General features: G+C 42.2%; 1 protein-coding gene across 1 annotated transcript; it reads left to right on the plus strand.

Annotated features, from left to right (window-relative positions):
- Positions 1-10,822: 10,822 nt before the first annotated feature.
- Positions 10,823-13,072, plus strand: klf17 (Kruppel like factor 17). The gene is made up of 3 exons (XM_083990931.1): positions 10,823-10,999; positions 11,123-12,227; positions 12,370-13,072. The coding sequence occupies exons 1-3, from the start codon at positions 10,919-10,921 to the stop codon at positions 12,543-12,545; spliced, it is 1,362 nt and encodes a 453-aa protein (XP_083847057.1). The 5' UTR covers positions 10,823-10,918; the 3' UTR covers positions 12,546-13,072.
- Positions 13,073-18,951: the final 5,879 nt, after the last annotated feature.

Here is an 18,951-nt window from a genome sequence, read left to right on the forward strand (position 1 = left end):
TGTCATAGATAAACTAACCACAAAAAGGGAGTGGTGAAAACACACAATATCTAATATGCAAATCTACATTCAAAACAATTCTGCATTCCTAAACAAACTCCTTGCTCTTCCTTCACTAAGGAAGGGAGCTCCCAGCCTCGTCCCAGTCACTCATCCCACTCTGCTTCCCTTTGTCTCTGCAGGGCAGTTTGGAGGGTGTAATTGGCCGAGCCTGCTCAGGTGAAAGCAGACCTCTTGTCTGGGGACACAAAACCGTCTCTCTGTGTGTCTGCAGCACCGCAAGGTCAAAAGGACATGCTGTGTTCAGTCACACACACACATACACAGATGGTGCCCTCTTCACTCATCCTCGAGCCCCCAACAATCAGTGCAGCTACCTGGGAAAGGTAATTATTTGCTCTCGCGTCTGTCTTCTAGCTTTCAGAGCTCTCAGCTGCCAGGGTTGAAGAGAAACAGAGAGAGGAAAGAGCTTTCACTTCTACGTTGGCTACGTTACAGTTTGTTATGGCTTGTAAAATTATTGTGTTTTACTTAATCTTGTGTTTATGTGTTCATAGCATCCCGCACTCCTTTGCATTCTGCAACCACGCCAAATGCTGTATCCACCAACACAAGTGTGTTCAGCAGGATGCACATGTTCACACACTGCAAGTTGCATAAGTGTAAGAACATGATGTAAAAATGACCTGGGACCAGCCAGAAACTGTACCTGGATCTGTCCAAAGGTTCAAAAACAGCATGTGATGGGATTAGCAGCTCATGTGGATATGCGTCACACATCACATTGACGGGGCCTCACCACAATGTCCTACCAGACCTTGCCAAACCAGAAATGATGAAAGCGGAGGCTGACTCATGAGTCTCTGACTGAGAATGAACAAGCTTAGTTATACGACAATACTGCAAAAGAAAACTCACTTAGTGTTGTAACATTGCTTTTAAAGGGACAACGAAGAGTTTGTATTTGGTTATAAAAAAGTCTCATATTAATGTGGATGAATCTACGTTACCCACACTTGTTAATGGGTCCATTTTCAATAAATATATTGTTTTGTCCTTATCGTTATTTTGTTATTATTATTTAGTGGTTGACTCGCCCAGCATTTCCTAGTTTCGGTTTCTCGGCCGCTGCCCGGCGGGTCATGGGAATAACGCAGCCGAATCGCAGTTTATGGTCGGAACTACGACGGTATCTGATCGTCTTCAAACCTCCGACTTTCATTCTTGATAAATGAAAACATTCTTGGCAAATGTTTTCGCTTTCGTCCGTCTTGCGCCGGTCCAAGAATTTCACTGTGCGCGCAGAGGCTCATGGGAACTTTCCAAAACTCCCCGTTGTCCCTTTAATCATCCTTTTCACAGGCATTCAGAGTGAAATTAATGAGAAGCTATGTGGTTCACCACATATTACCAATGAAATTCCAGTGTACGTAATGAACTTTCAGTTGACAGTAGTTGAGGGTGTATTCACACCAGGAAAGTCCGATAGTTCACTTGCTTTGGTGCGGACTACATTTCTTTTTACTTGGTGCGGTTTGTATTCACGTTGCATTTTTTCACAAGCGGATCAACTTTGTAAACAACAGCACGTGTGTCCCACAGTCACTCAATCATTGGATAAAAATGATCAGCGGGATCTTCCATGAAAAGAGGTCATGAATGCGTTTCTTGCTGCCTTTAGTATTTCCAGTTGCACCTGTCCTGTGCTTCTTCATCACTTGGAGGCTTTGTGGCCGTTATGCAGCCGTCCCCGTGACGACGGTCAGACAACAAACACACAGACGTCAACATGTGCGTCTGAAGGTTGCTGCGCTAAAAAAGAAAAAAAGGACTGCACAGCAAAAAACAAAACAAAAAAACAGAATCATTCTCTCAGGATGTCGCGTTGCCGATCGGCATAAGCCTCGTCACATTTATTTCTGTTAACGGTTATTAATCGGATAACGACTTTCTGTTATCAGTTTAAAAAAATATGAAGAATGTGCATCGTTAACGGCGACGGGTGCGTCCTCGTCCTCTCCAGCATCTGATAAATGTTTTCCACTGACCAGATATCAAGGAGGCAGCGTGTCTATCTGTGCTCCATGTCGACCCACGGCTCATTGTTGATAATTTCCACATTTTCTGACAACAACGGAAGCCTGATGAATCCAAAAAGGCGCTTGGATTTTGCATTTGGTTCGGGAAAGATTCGGTTTGCATTCACACCGTACGCGAATCGTACCAGGGTTCGTTTCGGACTCTGGTGCGGATCAAACAAGTGAACCGAGTCCCAGCTGCAGAGGTGGTCTCGGTCCACTTGTTTCCGCTGGTTTGTATTCACACCTCCCCAAAATGTCCGCACCAGAGGAAAAGTCAGTTTCAAGCGAACCAAACGAGCCTGGTGTGAATACGCCCTTAAATACGGTGTGTCGTGTCTTTCTTGTCTAGCATAGGACAAAGCCTGGCATGAGTGGCATTCATCAGCCACTCTGTTGACTCTGCACTGTATCTCACTATTGTCTAAATGTGTCTTTATGTGTAAAGAACCCTGCAGTAACTTCCTAGAGGTTAACCAGCAGCACTAGATGATCTGAATGATTATTCCTTACCCTCTGCACTGACCCTAAAGCCTGAAGGTGATGTTGGTGAAAAATTGTTACACAACCATCTCATTTGCACTTTAGGTTGGCTTTGAACTTCCCAACTGGCCAACAAGCATGACTCACAATGTTTGTTGACTATTTATTTCAGGCTCTTTGGCTTAAGTGAAAGAATTGCGTTTTTTTGTACTTTTCATCATCACAGTTGAAGTCACAGTCCAGTTAATGCACCTGGAAAGATCAAGATAAGAATTTCAGAGTTCACCTCAGAAACCTCATCTCTTCTATTCACTGCGTGTATCTGTTTCACTGTGTCCACATAAACAAAAAATAATGGAAATCTCACTGGAACGGTTCTTCATGCATTTTTTTTTTTTTTTTTTACATCATAGTAATACTTAACTAGCTGTTTTTCAACACAGCATACGCTATCTTTCTCCCTTCAGAATATACTGCATGGTAAATACAGTACGCAGGTAATGCATCTAATATTCATAATCTTACTGGCACCCAAAAATATATTTATGTACAGTCGAGAATATGTTTAGATTCAAGATTTAACAAGCAAATTTACATCGTTCTGTTTCTGCACATAGAAAACAATCACAATTCTCAAGTCAACACTGACTATGTCTTTTGTTCTTTTCTATATCTGTAAACTGGTGGTGGTGCTAGTAGCTGCAGTCAGGCTGTACTCAAAGGGCCTCGCTGTAAGTTTTCTCTTCCGCTGCATGTGGTTTTATGTCAGAAGCAAATGGTGGTTGTCGCTTGAAAAGAGCTTTAGCCATTGTTGTCCTTACGGCCCAAGAATACAATACAAATAACTCCTTTATCTACAACAGTGCCTTTAGCAAAATAGCTCTATTGGCAAGCTAACATACAATGATAATGCTAAAATTCTGATTGTCAAAATCACCAAGTTATCTATATGTTAGGTTATCATGCTAAATTGCAACAAATACAAAGTACAGCCGAGGTGGATGGGAATTTTGTTAGTTTTGCATCCAGTGTGATGGATAAATGTAATTTTGGGTGATGGTGCTTGATAAAAAGTTGCAGTATTATCCAAATTAGAAAAGCAATTTTTTACTATCCCCACGTTCCTGCACTAAAAATTTCCATTCATCCCACAGTTCTCAAACACTAATAATGGTAGAGCTACAAGGTTTTAGTGCTAAGCTACGCTGCTAGCAAAAAAAGAAGCAAAATAAACCATCTTATGGAAACTGTACAGCAGTGAGCAGGGATCGCCCTCCAAGTCCTGCATATTTCAGTGACATCAGTCTTTTCTAATAGATTTATGATCTGCATGGGTGGCCCCGTCAGCAACTGAACTCCTTACCCCACCACGAGACACCATATTGACACTGAATACACAGTGTGTTATACACAATACATCACCCCTTGGCCTCTCACTCACCCACGATGTGCAGCGGCCTTCTTCAACTTCTCCACGGCCCATGACAGAAGGTAAAACAACGAGGTGTTTCAGAGAGCACTACGTCATTTGACATCCATCACAGATATTTGAAGTTCTCTTGATTGCTATGCTTGCGACTTTCTGAAACGTTTAACAGGTTGGATTAATCATCATCATTGAGCTCTCAGGCCTGACACTGAAGTGGTTCCCAGGCCTTTTTCCTCGGTAATCACGTCCCTATACAACATGTACTGAGAGGTTTGGTCTCACCAAGTTTCTCATGCTTTGGTCTGAGGATGAAACCAGTGCCAATGTGGTCTAACAGCGAGAAGGGCATGCGTAATATGATTCACACACATGCAGAAATGAACACCATTATGTGTTAAATAATAACCAAAAACGTCAAGTTACAAACGCACAACAATGGATGCTATTTTGTCCCTTTGTCATGTGTCTCTCTAGAGTATCACCACTGGCGAGGACAGAAACGCAGCTCAGTGACTGAAAGATGAGCTAAGTGGAGCAGCCAACAGGGATGAAGAGCGATCGCTTATTGCCTAAGAGCATGAGGATTGCTCCTGAACAGAATATAGGCATTATGCAGCAACAGCAACCCTAAACCCTCTCACTGTTTTAGCACACAATGTTTCTCCCGTTACCTCTTTAATGACGCCTCTATTGTCAGACATTTTCTTTAAACAGAAACCCACTTGTAATGATATAAGCCGGCTATTTATGGCACAAAGTTGGACGACTAACAGCGGTGTCAGGTCCCTGAGTTTATGACCAGGTCTTGTGTTTCCTGACCTTTATAGAATAGAATAGAATAGAATGTTTCTTGTTTGCTTCAAATACATCCTGTGTTATCAAAATTAATTTGCAATGATTCTGGGTATATACCAAAAGAAGGAAAATGTAATTTAAACATTTGTTTATCTGCACTGACACTCTACATTAGTGTTCAATAGAAACTGTGACTTGTTAGTGTTGACTGATTGCTGTGAGTGTGATAGCCTGGCCAGCTCTACAACAGCAGATTTAAAAGACTCAACACACAAACATACACACACTAACTACACACCCATGGGAATCTCAGCAGTGTTGTGTTGTCGTTGTGTTGTCCTAAATCAAAAACTACTGGTTTGCCCTCATGGGACATTTCTATGATCACAATAACATTCTCACATTACTTTTACTTTGACAGTAAGCTTGTTAAAGCTGACATTGCATACATTGTACTAGTGTTCATAAACTGTTGTATGATATCGGCCACTGCCATGGGAAACAGCCAATATCTTTTTTTTTAAAAACCCTCAACCTAGACTTATGAGTGGGAAAGCATCTTTAATTATTTTTTATTTAAACATCATGTCATTATATTGTATTTGATGCCAACTACTGCAAGCTCTTAGTAACTGTAACCAAATAAAATTGCAAATTAATGTGAAAGTAAATTTCAGTTTGGGAAAAGTTGGTGTTCCAGAAAGACCTGGTTAAGACGGGTTTCAAATAAGAATAAAATGGTTTCACTTGGCTTCTCTGCTGTGTGCGACCTTTTGATGTTATGCAAATTTTGTGTGGTTTGACACTGCACTCCCACTTGTATTTCAAAGGTAAAAACTATCTGCATGAGAAGCCTGGCTGCCTGTCTCATGTCTGCCAGAGAATGGGAAGAACCCGTCACACGTTTGGCTTCAAGGTACAAACTAATTGTGCTTCCAATCTAGAAATGTTCGGTTTCTTTTGGTGCAACAGTTTATATAAACTTATCTCAAATTGTTGCCCCATAGTGCAGTTTCGTTGTGATATTTGCTTAACTTTTCAATTAGATGTCAATCTCCCCAGAGAATATTGTATGCACTTCCTGTCATCCTGTATTGGTATTTTCCTGACTCTGCTCTTATTCTCATGCTTTTGGCAGATTTATTGATAATGTGCCATCCCTTTAAGTGTCTCACTAAAGTTATTGTGGTCTCTGTCCAAAAAGCAACTGTCAACTTGTTCTCCAAACCATCAGCACACTGCCATGGGAAACGTATCACACACACACAAACACACACAAAAGATGTCCCAACAGGTGGAACAGGTAGCCAAATGGCCCTTTAGGTAAGCTGGTAGGCAGAATGGGCCGACTCTCAGCTGCTGCTGCTGCTACAGGCTAATATGAAGAAATAAAGAGCTGAAACTGAGACAGAAAGAAGTGAGACTGGTTCTTTCCAGTGCACTTGAATAAAGTGCTAGATCAGGTAGAATAACAGCTGCTGGCCTTCAAGTTGGTATTTATGTGCTCAGAATCACATCTTCTGGTCCTGTGTGAAAATACAACAATTACAGTTCTGAAAAAAATAAAATTGCAGAGTAATTTTTTTCAAGATACTACTTTTCTATATGTAGTGTCACACAACATATATTGTCATGAAATAGCAGAAGTGACAAGGATATTGAAAAAATTACACATTTAGCATTTTTTCTTTATCTCAGGAGTGTATCCTGTATTTTATTGTCGCATAACTGTCGGACATCTCATTCACTCCAGTATCTAAACAGATCCATTTTGCTTGTTGTTAAAGACGCTCAAGCTACCAATTGAGCGCTAAATAAATATAGAATATAAAAAAATGAGTCATATGTCTGCCAAACACAAGTAATCCAACTGCAATATTTGGGAAACTGCTGCATAAAGTTGGACACATTGCTCATATTGTAGCCTACATCTTAAATCATAATGAACCTCCTTTGATTAAGTGTTCATTTCTGAATCTCTGCACTTCTTGATATATTTGCATGTGTGCAGACAGACTAATACAGACTATTGCTGTGTTTACACCTGGTGTCCACAGTGCTGCAGAGTTTTCAATCGGTTGAACCTTTTGGAAATGCTGTCTTACATGGATGGGCAAAAACAAGACAACATTTTTGAAAGTTATGACATGGATACCTATGGTCAAATTACAACTTCCTGGATTGGTGATCTCAAGTTTTAACTTTGACACTTTTTAAAAGTATTTTTGGGGGCTTTTAATGCCTTTAATTGATAGCACAGAGAAGAGAGACAGGAAATGGGGAGGCAGAGAGAGGGAATGACATGCAGGAAAGGACTATAGCCTCAACGTGGGGCAGCAGCTCTACCAAGGGAGCTAAACGCTGCCCCTAACTTTGACACTTTGACACTTTTCTGGTAACGGTGCTACAGCACAAGAAGCACCAAACAGTTCTCTTGAAACCAGGTTTTATGTAAAGCCCGATAAGAGCTGCTACTTGAGGCTTGAGATAATGTGTATGTGTTTATAAAACAAAAAGCTTCCAAATGACTTGAGACTAAACGTTACTCTCAGATTGAGTTGTGATAAGTAAAAAGGGACAAAATCAATAAGACATTGATTATGATAGTAATTATATCGTGACTTTTGTAGAGTGTACAAACAGTGATGAATCACTCTTAGTCTGTGTATCACTCTTCTCAGCGGGTCGTCGTTACTGCTCCGGCTCCTAATTATTTCTGATCCTGATCACACACACTCGATGTGTAAATCAGTCAACATTGTGCTAAGTATGTGCCAACCTGATCTCATTAGGCTAGCAGCTAGCTGCTAATGGCTTCATTAGTGCTGAGTGCTGCTAAACCATTTAATCACAATGAGCTTCACCTACTGGAAAAGAGATAAACCATTTAGCTGAACCCTATAGCAGGCCAATTATCTTTTGTTTGATCGGAGTGGCTTCATTTACATATGGGATTATGGTAAATCATTCCAACTCACTGCATTTTACACATATTGGATGTTTTTGTATCAAAGCACATGGAACTGATTTCTAACACAGTGTGGGTGAACATAATCAAACATAATCACTGAAAAGGCATCTCTCTTTTCTACATTTATGTTTACCAGATGAATAAATATCAGTAGAATGATGAATAAAAGAGGAATAATACATCTAAAACCAAATGACTTTAAATTGATAACTCCTGCAGTTATTTATCAGCCCACATCCCTTCTAACCCAGTTCAGTCTGGTCCAGTCTTCCCACTCAGACTGTTTGACCCAACAGGCGTCAAACTCTGGCCTCAGGAAGAGCAGAACTACTGATTACAGGGCCTCGGGCTGCTGTTGTTGCTTTTCTTCTTTCCCATGATTCTTCTCGTCGGTTTGCGTTTGTTCTTGCTTCCCCTGCTCCCCACCTCCTTTTGATATCTTTCTGGAAGGTAAGTAGCTCTCTCTCTCTCTCTCTCTCTAATCACTTTGTTGCTTTTTCATGCCATGCACGACGGCGTATTTATCCAAGATAAAAGTTGGGTTTCCCCTCACTTTGTGGGTGATGAGGATAATTGCCATTAGTGTGTTTGTGTGAGTGAGTGTGTGTGTATGTGTGTGTGTTTGTCCACATTCTGCTAAGTAGATTGTTCCTGGTTGTTCTGAGCTATAGAGGAACACACAAAAAGCACAATGGTCATGTGTGTAAATGCAAAACTCCAGGTCCCCGATGTGCCGCTGTCGGACTCCTGTGAAAAATGTCCTGTGTCTGTTCTGAGCATCAAAGCAAAATGTGAAATAGGACCTGTGAGACGCTGACTCATTTGTTTTCTCATAATGATGGAGGAGAACGTCATTTCTCCAGTGTTGAATCAAAGAAGGCAGAGACGAGAACAGATGAGGTTCAAAGATAGAGTTCGAGAAGCCCACTAACACATCTGATTGTCAATCCAAGAGTCAAGATAATGAAACAAAGCTACAAGACAGAAATGTGTTTCTAATGGAGAAACAGTTAAACAAGAAGAGAAAACAGGCTTTTATTGTGAGGTTTTCTGTCTGTGTGCTTGACTGTAATCTTCAGTTACTCTGTTTAGAAAACACTCAAGCTGGAAGACTTCCTCCTTTTTAGAGAGGAAAGAGACAAAAGAAGAAACCTGAGCCCAGGGCCATTCTTTATCTGTATCTGTCTCTCTCCTCTTGGCCAGTTGGTTTTTACATGACCTGAGTTTGATGGAACAAGATAGAGGAAGGCTTTCTCTGCATCGGAGCTCACAATGTGTCTTTTAGAGGGATTTTTCAGGTACAGTAAAACACAAAGCACAAATAGTTCACGAAACGTCAGTCAGCGGTAGCGAGGGCTGCATCACGTCTGCATCCTCAGTCCCTCCAGCTGAAGGTGACTACAGAGTGAAAGTAGAGGAAGCAAGTGTCTAGTTTTCCTCAGGAAACAGAGTCCATTTCCACTTGGCGCAGGGACAGAACCGGAACTTGTCCTGCGTAAGCCCGGCGGTGTTAAATATAGCCGGGTATAAAGGGAGAGAGCTGCAGGATGCTGCCTGTCACAACACCTGCAGGAGCTCAGGCAGAGGCAGAGAGAGTTTCTTTGGCTTTTATTGTAGTTTGGAGAGTTTACAGTAAATCAGACACAGATCAGATATGAGTTGTTGTGTTACTGTGGTTAAGTTGTTACATTTTATGTAAAAAAAAAAAAAAAAAAAAAGAGGGAGGGAGGGAGGGGGTTAAAGAAAGAAAGAAGTTTTTGTTTTGGCTTTGGGAATTTGGCTTTTGCAATATAGGCAATTTATTTTCCTAACTCTAGTTTATGTGTAAAAAATAATCGTTTCTATTCAACCTTTAATTTTTTCTTTTTCTTTTGTTTGACAAAATCAGTCACAGACACACAACGTGTTACATGCTGGTTTAGGTCAGACTCAAACCAGTCACTGTTTAAACCCATTTTAGCCTGTTAAGTCCTGATGTTACAGCTGCAGCATCAGGAAGAGCAAAGTCCTTCAGTCAGTTTCAGAATCATGTCGATAAACAGTTCTTCTTCAATTATAATGTGAAGGATGTGAATGTGTCAACCATCACTGTGTTTGGAACTGAGACTGTCCACAAGCTGAACCACTGACTGTCTCCAAAGTCAAACGAAAGTCTGATATTGTCCCTCTCTTTTCGGTTGTTCTCCACTATCGAGAGCCATCCACCTGTACATTACCATAGCAATGACTGCAGGCGACATCACGGGGCAGTTGGGGGGGGTCTGAAGGGGGGGCATCATTAAGAAACATGTAGTCCTTTGTTGACATCCAGATTAACAGGTTGTTTCGATGTGTCGCCTCTTCACACCTCTGTGTTTGTGTGAAACGTGCAGGGATCAAGTCGGGGCAAATTAATAATGTGTTTGTGTACCTATGTGTGCGCGCGCATTTGTGTTTGAGGGGTGAATGACACTGAAGAGACTCCTTCTCTGCAAAATAAATGTCTGTCAGGGAGAGCGAGACAATCTGTTGCATTCCAGAAAATATCATGTATGATTTTGTTTTTATATATTTCAAGAAAATGCACTTAAACACCAACTGAGAGCTGCAGGTAAATTAAAGGAGCTTTTACGCCCTGGAGCTCAGCTCTTAGTGCCAGGTTCAGTATCGCCCCCTGTATCTGCCTCTAGCAACATGTGGTTGATGTGGTTTCCCATCGCCGCAGAGTTCAACACCTTCATTCATACACCTCCACGTCAATCAAGGTAAAAACATGCAGTGAGAAAACGTGTATATTGTATTAAATTTAAACCATAAATCTACTACTACTTGCAGATAAATTTATATCCATTCACCAGCTCAATCACATCAATGTTTTGTTCGGTAACATACCAGGTGCTTGACGCACCTGAATGTGTTTCATGTGTTTGCACTGCTGGGGGGGGGGGGGGGGAGCAGCAGTGCAGGAGCGCGAGTGCGTGTTGGGGGAGGAGCAGAGGAAGAAGCCACGCCCCCCGGCGAGAGGCGCAGCAGCTATAAGAGTCTCCGTCAGCTCTGTTGATAATTACATCCTGAATCCTGGAACGATCCTCAGCTGCCACGACGCTTTATGGACAAACAGGACAGAGTGTGTTCTCAGTGACAGTGTCTTGAGTTGTTGCTTGTGTGTTCAGAGCTGACAGCATGGCCGTGGCTGAGGCTTTGATGCCTGTCGTGACTTCATTTCCAAGTGTTCAAGGCATGGAGGGAAAACACTTTGACAACGTAAGTAGAGGACTCAGCGTTTGGAGGTTGGAGATTGTAGATGTGTGTTTGTGTCCGATAAAGAGTTCCGAAGTTGGCAGATATGAGGCTAACTTTGTGTGTTTTTTCTCCGCTCCCCTACAGTTGTGCAAAATGGATGATTGTGCGCGGAGCAGCGCAACAGGTGGCGCAGACAACCCGCTCATTGAGGTGGAGTTCAGCATCGTGCAGTCTCCTGCTCTGCCTCCCAGAGACGAGGACGAGCTGGGGAAGTTCTTGGACCTCGAGTTCATTTTGTCAAACACCGTCAGCTCCGACGTGGTGAGCCGCAGCAGCATTTCTCCACCTCAGCAGCAGCAGCAGCAGCAGCAGCAGCAGCAGCAGCAGTGCGCGTATTCTCTGCCGGAGTCTCCGGAGAGCTGCACCGGTGGTTCGGTCCCAGACTACAGCGACCACCCCTCCCCTCACCTGGCCACACAGAGCTACCACAGCCCGGTCCGCAGTCTCATGGCGGAGCTCCTCACGCCAGACATGACCTACCCGGGAGACAGTTCTCCGGACAATACAGGCAAGCCGAGAGCCGGGCGGGACTACACCGAGCTGCGAGCGCTGAACCCGGTCCCCGTCCCAGCTGCTCCCGCTCACCACCAGCTGGCATCATCCCCACCGCCGCTTGGATACAAAATTAAAAGCGAGCCTGTGGGTCAGTCTTGCATGGTGGCAGCTGGTGGGGACTTCATGGGACAGATGTTTGATAAGCCCCAGCTGCGCACTATGCACCCAGCAGCTTTTACGCACCACCACGCATCAGTTCCAAATGGGTACACCATGCACCCTTCTCCTCAGGGACGCTCAGACTGTCATCTGGCACAGATGAGCTCTCACCCTCATCCCAATCAACACCATCATCTCCACAACCAGTACATGAACGCGCCAGTATACCAGCCACAGTACACGCACCAGAGCGTGCAGCAGCAGTTTCAGGGACAGTACAACATGCACAGAGAGCCGGTGCACGTTCACCAGCAGCATCATCCGGCCTCTTTGCAGGGGATGATGCTCACTCCTCCCTCGTCGCCGTCGTTGCTGGAGTTTTACGGGCAGGAAGAGGTGGGGAGCATCAAGCAAAAGCGAGGACGCAGGACATGGGCCAGAAAACGCGCAGCGACGCACAGCTGCGAGTTTCCAGGCTGTGGGAAAACCTACACCAAGAGCTCTCACCTCAAAGCCCACATGAGGACACACACAGGTGAGCACGTTTACTCCAGATTTTGAGGCCCAGTGCCTGATTTTCTTGTGATTTATTTTATTTTATTTTATATTAGATGTGTGATGTTTGGTCATATAAAACCTGCAGAATCTAATCAAACTCATTTCCTTGTGTCTCTCAGGTGAAAAGCCGTACCACTGTAACTGGGAAGGCTGTGGCTGGAAGTTTGCGAGGTCAGATGAGCTGACCCGTCACTTCAGGAAACACACTGGACACAGGCCTTTTCAGTGTCACCTCTGCGAGCGTGCGTTCTCTCGCTCGGATCATTTGGCTCTGCATATGAAGAGGCACATGTAGGCCAACACTGACCGTATGGACATGTTGTTTGTATGTAAATCCATCATGGGGTTGGTGGTCACCATCCCATAGAAGCACAAGCTGCCCCTTCACTGCTGGACTCTTTGTGCACCTGGCCAAAACCAGCCAAACTAAAAGCTCCAGTAGGGACTTGTGCATCCATAGGACACTTCATGGCATCTGATCCCGTGTTGTGTCACAATTTCACTCCTGTGGAAACAAGTTATGCTGGTGGTTTTCAAAAAATGATCAAGTCTCAATCAGAAAAGATAAAACACTGGTGTTTTTTGTACATATCTGTGAATATGTGAATTTTGGCTAAATTATAGTAGTTTGGTATTTAAGATGACTCCTGACGTCTCTTTTATAAGTTATTGATTGTTGGCGAGTGCCTTGACAAGACTGTATCTGTTTCCCAAAGAGGAAGACTCGCTGTGGGCAGGACCCATTGTACATATGTAAATTGTATTTTTGTAATGTTTACATCTTATGTCTTTGATACTACTCAAAATCAGGTCAGGGTTTTTATTGAGATTTTTTTTAAATTCTATTTTCTTACAGTTTTTTTTTAACTATACCCAAGATTTTCTAGATTTGCTAAGCATTGTGGGCCAGACCTACATTTCTTTGGTTTAGTGAAGGTATGCTTGAGCAGTGTCAACAAATTCAGGTACTACAACTCTTATTCGGTTGTTTTCAAGACATTAAGTGTCAATACACATCAATTCATGCTCAGTGTTTTTAGGGACACAACACTTTGTATTTTGCTATGGAAAAGAATGAAGAAATTGCAATGGTGAAAGTGTTGTACTTGAACAGAACTGCCTCTCAGATGTCTTGTTCACCAAGAACGCTACTGTTTTTATGTACTCAAGGGCTCAAAAATAAAAAAAAAAGTACTTTTGCAAATATACCTGTCATTGCCTCTTTTCAGACACCCACAGTTCACTCAACTCTACATTCATGCAAATAATAGCACAGTCTGCTCCTGTCTTTGCATGAAGGCGTAAAAAACATGCTTCAACTTGATAACTTCAATGTGCTTACAGGAGAGATTAAGAAATATTGAGTGGAATGTGATAACCAGAAATCTTTCAGCAGGGCTTCTTGGAACCAGTGATGTATAATCGTTGAGACTGTCTACAACAATAAAGTGATGTTTGGACATTTTGTAACGTTGGAGTCACCCACCAGACCAGTTTGTGCTGCTGCTTATCAAAGACTGCCCTCTAATGTTCACTCATATAACAACATTTGCCCACAGTTTTCAGTTTCAATTTAGTTGGATTAACCACTGACCACTACATATCCAACTGTGGAAACGACAATAGACTAAGGAATCTAAAGAGTTAAGTTTCAGTTATATAAGACATGCACTGACATAGCATGCTGTGTAGGGGCCACTCACTCCTTCTGCTCACAAAGACCAGCTTGGATCCAAACTCTTGTTTCACTCACAAAGAATCCCCAGCAAACAATTTTCACAAAAACAGAATTTAAGAATGAGTTTTTACAAAAGTTACACAAACAGCTAATAATTGCACATTAAGCAAAAGTGTCTAGAAAAACCGCTTGACAAAATAATGCTCAGGCAACTGGAAAATAAAGTGAAGTGTTATCAGAACTAGTGAGAGAGAAAGTAATCAGATTACTGTGTTCTGCATGGTAAAATATACTATTGCTACAATAATAAAAATATAAACATCATCATATTTAAACAAGAGTAAAGCTACAACATGCATGGGAAAATAAAACAGATTAAACTGTTTATGAGGTGATTAGGTTTATAGCTTAGCTACATTATACTCAATCAGTTACAAAGTGAGAGAAACTGAGTTTTTTTTTTAATTCAATGATAAAATGCTCAGATTTTTTTTTTCAAGTTAATTTTATGTGACCAACCAAATACTTTACACTTCCCCTGTAGATGTTTGTCCTCCTTGTCATTCCTGAGTTTCTCCACTAGATGTCCTCTGTGATTCAGTTTCAACTCGCAGTCTCTCACATGAGCTCATCAGGCTGATGACTGACACCTGTCTCAATTGGAAATGCTCATCACCTGTGTGTTCAGCCAGAGGAGATCTCCACAGCATTTCCTATCTTCTTTTTTTGACTCATGACTTTGAGATTTTTCTAAAGGAGGTGAACGGCACAGTGATGTGACCAGTGAACACCCGGTGTAATTAAAGTGCTGTCTGTTGAAAAGATGCACAACATATTAGAGTTTGAGTTGTGTTATTTTGCGTGATATATGTTCATCAGTAAAAATGTTTTGGAATCTCATCTGGAGGTGATTTGATGTGCTGGTTCAGCAACCAGCCACACGGGGGCAGTAAAACACCAGACTGGGAACAGGTTAGTCCTGAGAGCTGGAGCAGACATAGAGCAATACTACTCTCTTGTTTATATGGCTGGCGAGCCACTTCAAAAGTATCAAATGCAGCAGATATACATGTTTCACTGAAAGAAAGAAGAAGAAAAAAAAGCAGTTCTGTACTACTACAACTGAATAAAACATTTCATATCAGGAAAAGCTCAGGGGCAAGTAATTCCATGGTTGAGTCACCATGGTCAGTTCCAGGGCTCTGATAATAGTAGCTACACTGAACACAGCAGTTAGGTACTGTGCACTTGTGTGATTCTTTATTCATTAATGTCAAAATACTCTACTTCATGTGTACTTGATATCACACTAACAAATAGCATAGATTATGAAAACAAAACAAAAACTAAATGAACATCCCAGCTCTGTAGCTTCATTTAGCAGCAGGTTAGAAACCTATGGACTGGGTAACTGCTGTGTTTTCTGCTTCTGAGTAAAATAATTGTTGTTCAAATGTGTTGAACTTGTGTTTCTTATTTCAGTCATCAAAGAAGAACCCCATGAACTGCAGGATGAGGGAACCTGAAGTGCTAAAATACTCATTTCTGGGAAAAGTGTATAGAGAATGTGAAGTTACGTCACGCCGTGGGACGTTGGGCGCCATCTTTGGAGGATCGTGGATGTAAACACTTGCTCGTTCCCCTAAAAAAAGTTCCCCAAAGTCTCTTAAAAGTAATCATGGTGGGACAGTACTGCTGCCACAGTAGTATATGCACTAATACCAAAAACGAGATAGTTCACGATGTCTGGATAAGTCAGTGGAGGGAGTAAATCTGGGTCTTAATAAGTTGTAGTTTTTCTGTGTACCTTGTTTCTCGTTAAATTTGAGTTTATCACGATACGTTCCTCCTTCGTTTCCCTTCCCCTTCTCCATTTCTTTTTTTTATTTTATTTTTGTCCGTCTTCCTCATCTCTTTTTCTTTCTCTTTTACTTGTTGCTTGTTTTCCTCCGTTTTCCCCACTCTGTTTACGTTTGCGTTCCTCCAAAGATGGCGCCGACGTCCCACAACGCCAAAGCGGCGTGACGTCAGCTTCACATTCTCTATACAATGAATTGAAATATTTGTTTGGTTCTGTATTTTACTCCTGTTGACAGTTTGGTGAAGCGATGAGGCACGGGCCAAGGACAAAGCTCTCAAAGAACCTTTTTTTTGTTTGTTTGTTTTTTTCTGGCTGAAATCTAGTTTGTGTTGTTTGACACTGGCACTGTCAGGGGATTGTGCCCTTCTACTTTGTTCATTCAGGGGAAGGAAGAGGAAACAATACTCTGGTAGCTAACCCTGTAAACCACAGCCTTGTTTTACTTTATTGTCATGGAATTGTCTGAGGCTTTAAGCCTTTATATCACTTGCAATAATTTCATCACATTACACTGTTTTTACTTTCTATAGGCAGTGTGTTTTTAACAATGTAACACAGGGTTCTACAGCCACTGTCACATCACCGGAGCTCTCTGATGCTTTTGTAGACATAACTACTGTACTTCTTTCTTAGATGCACAGAATACACACAACATACAGGGTTGCAACAAAATGGTGGGGCAAATACTGAATATAGAGGCATAAAGCTGACCTTCATGACAGCTCCTCTAGCAGCAGGGGTGATGGGAGCTATCTACAGGCAGCTCAGTGAACGGGAGCTCAGCCTCCACAAGGAGGTAGAGAAACCTTTGAACCTGAGGAGAAAGACTGTAACTGAGCCTGTGGTCTTTGTTAATTCTGCAAACAGAAGTCAACATTTCCTTTGGGTTTCCATTCACCCAGCGGAGGCAGAGGAGAAACAAGCAGAGTGAGGCCTTTGAACAACAACCAGGGCAGACAGTATCTTTGAGAGGAGGCAGAGATGTAAGAATCATGTTCCTTTTGTTGAATTGAAACACTTGTATTTTCACTACTGAGAGAAAATAATATTGCAAATAATTTCTGTTGATCTTGACAAAGAGCACAGGCTTGTGTGCATCTTGAACATTGCTGTCATGCACAGCTGAGTTAAGACACTGTTCAAGTGTCTGTCCGAGCTCCTCAGGACTAAGGCAAAGATCTGGAGGTGGCAACAGTACGTTGAGAGGATGGACACCCTCAGCAAGAAGAGGAAGTTATCATCATTTGTCTCATGCTGACGGACACAGTAGGGAAACTGAATGATCCTCATCCCCAAGGCCTCTACTCCCTCCACCTCCATCCTTCTCCACTAACCCCAAACTTCCCCAACCAAGCCTATCTGTATCATGCCCTTGATGCAGGAACATTTGCACATCATACAAACTTCCTCTCAGAAGAACAGTTAAGTGATGCATATGCAGTTTTATGCAATTGTGGTATAGCTACTGCAGATACTCTCCTTCATAAGTGCAGGTACTTATCCACCACTCCAATGCAGAAGTGGATAAATATGCTGACCTCATGGTCTACCACTGACATGCAAAAAGGGCCTGGTAAGTAGGCTACCTATGCTTTGCACCTGTAAGGCAGCTTAGACTGAAGTAACCAGTAATCAAGTTATGCATGGACAGAGATCAACATGACATTTTATTGATGTAGAAAACTTACATTTTAGTTCTAGAAAAAATGAAATGGAGAAATAAATTTCTCTCATGAAATTTCAGCCTTGTAGGCTATAGACATTTGATCATTTTTCCTGCGTCTAAAAGAGATTAAGGATGTCAGGCTGGAACAGTTTGTAACTCCAAACCCCAACATTATTGGTAGGCTGTAGCCCTATTGCAGACCATAATGATATAGCCCCAATGTGAACCATCAGGAGGGAATACTACACAAGTTAAATGCAGCATAGACACAGAGAACTGCATCTGGCAGCTGTTGTTGGGAGACACTCATCCAAGTTTACTACCGTAACTGTGACAACAAAGGTCTCCTCATCTGTAAGCAAGTAGGGTAGCTATCTTTGCTTGTAGGCTATCCCCTACCCTGCTGTTTACATAATTGTTCCTTTCATACATGTTTCAGCTCAGTATTTACATGGGGAATTTTAAAATATGACCGCTCAGGTATCACTTGAGAAATAATTACTTTTTGCATTAGTATGGAAATGAATAACTTTGGTAACATTTTCCTTTGTTTTTTATTCAACTTCTCATTTTTGTTTCCCGTTTGTGGTTAGCCAGACCATATCGTAATGAGCAGCCAATCAGAGCCAAGTCGAAGGTATTATCAAGGGGGTGGATGGAGGCGGCCATATTGGGTAAGACAACTTGCTCTGAGTCTGGCTGCAGCAGATGGGTGATTATGGAGCTATTATTGTTGCAATATTATTTGCAAATGCGTATCTCAATCTGTGTGTGCGTATTCAGATCTGTGTGTGCGTATTCAGATCTGTGTGTGTGTAATATGATCTGTGTGTGTGTATTCAGATCTGTGTGTGCGTATTCAGATCTGTGTGTGTGTATTCAGACCTGTGTGTGTGTAAAAAAAATCTGTGTCCGTATTCAGATTTGCAAGTGAAGACAAATCTGCAAGTGCATGCAAAGATCTGTGAATGTGAACACAGATCTGTAAGTGTACATAGATCTGTAAATGTGTAAACCGATCTGTAAATGCGTACATAGATCTGTAAATGTCTGTCATCACTTACAACTCAGGCAGGAGCTCTCAATTGGCTGTGTTTTTACACGTGAATTTTGCAACACTTCTGCCGCGGCAGATCTGTGATCTGAAAATGTGTAGAAATGAGATTTGTCTGTGACCTCAGTGTTCCTTTGCCCTGAGCTCAGGCTCACAGGCTCACGCTGCCTGGCTGCAGTAGCAGTACCGACCCGGTCCGTGTACGAAGTATAATTCAATTACGTTGTTCACTTTGTACCATGAGAAATGTCGTTTTTACCGGTATTTCCTGTTTGATTGACGTGAGACGTACAACGCAATTCAGCGCACCGAAGTGCCCGCTTGTTCTTTTCTCCAACTTGTACAATGAAAATTGAAAAAGGAAGTCGAGAGCCGGAACCAGCCTTCAAAGTAAAAGCTCCGCGTTTTGATGGCTACAGCAACGGACAATTTAAAAGAAAGA

The sequence above is a fragment of the Trachurus trachurus genome (assembly GCF_905171665.1).
Source record: "Trachurus trachurus genome assembly, chromosome: 17".
NCBI lineage: Eukaryota > Metazoa > Chordata > Actinopteri > Carangiformes > Carangidae > Trachurus > Trachurus trachurus.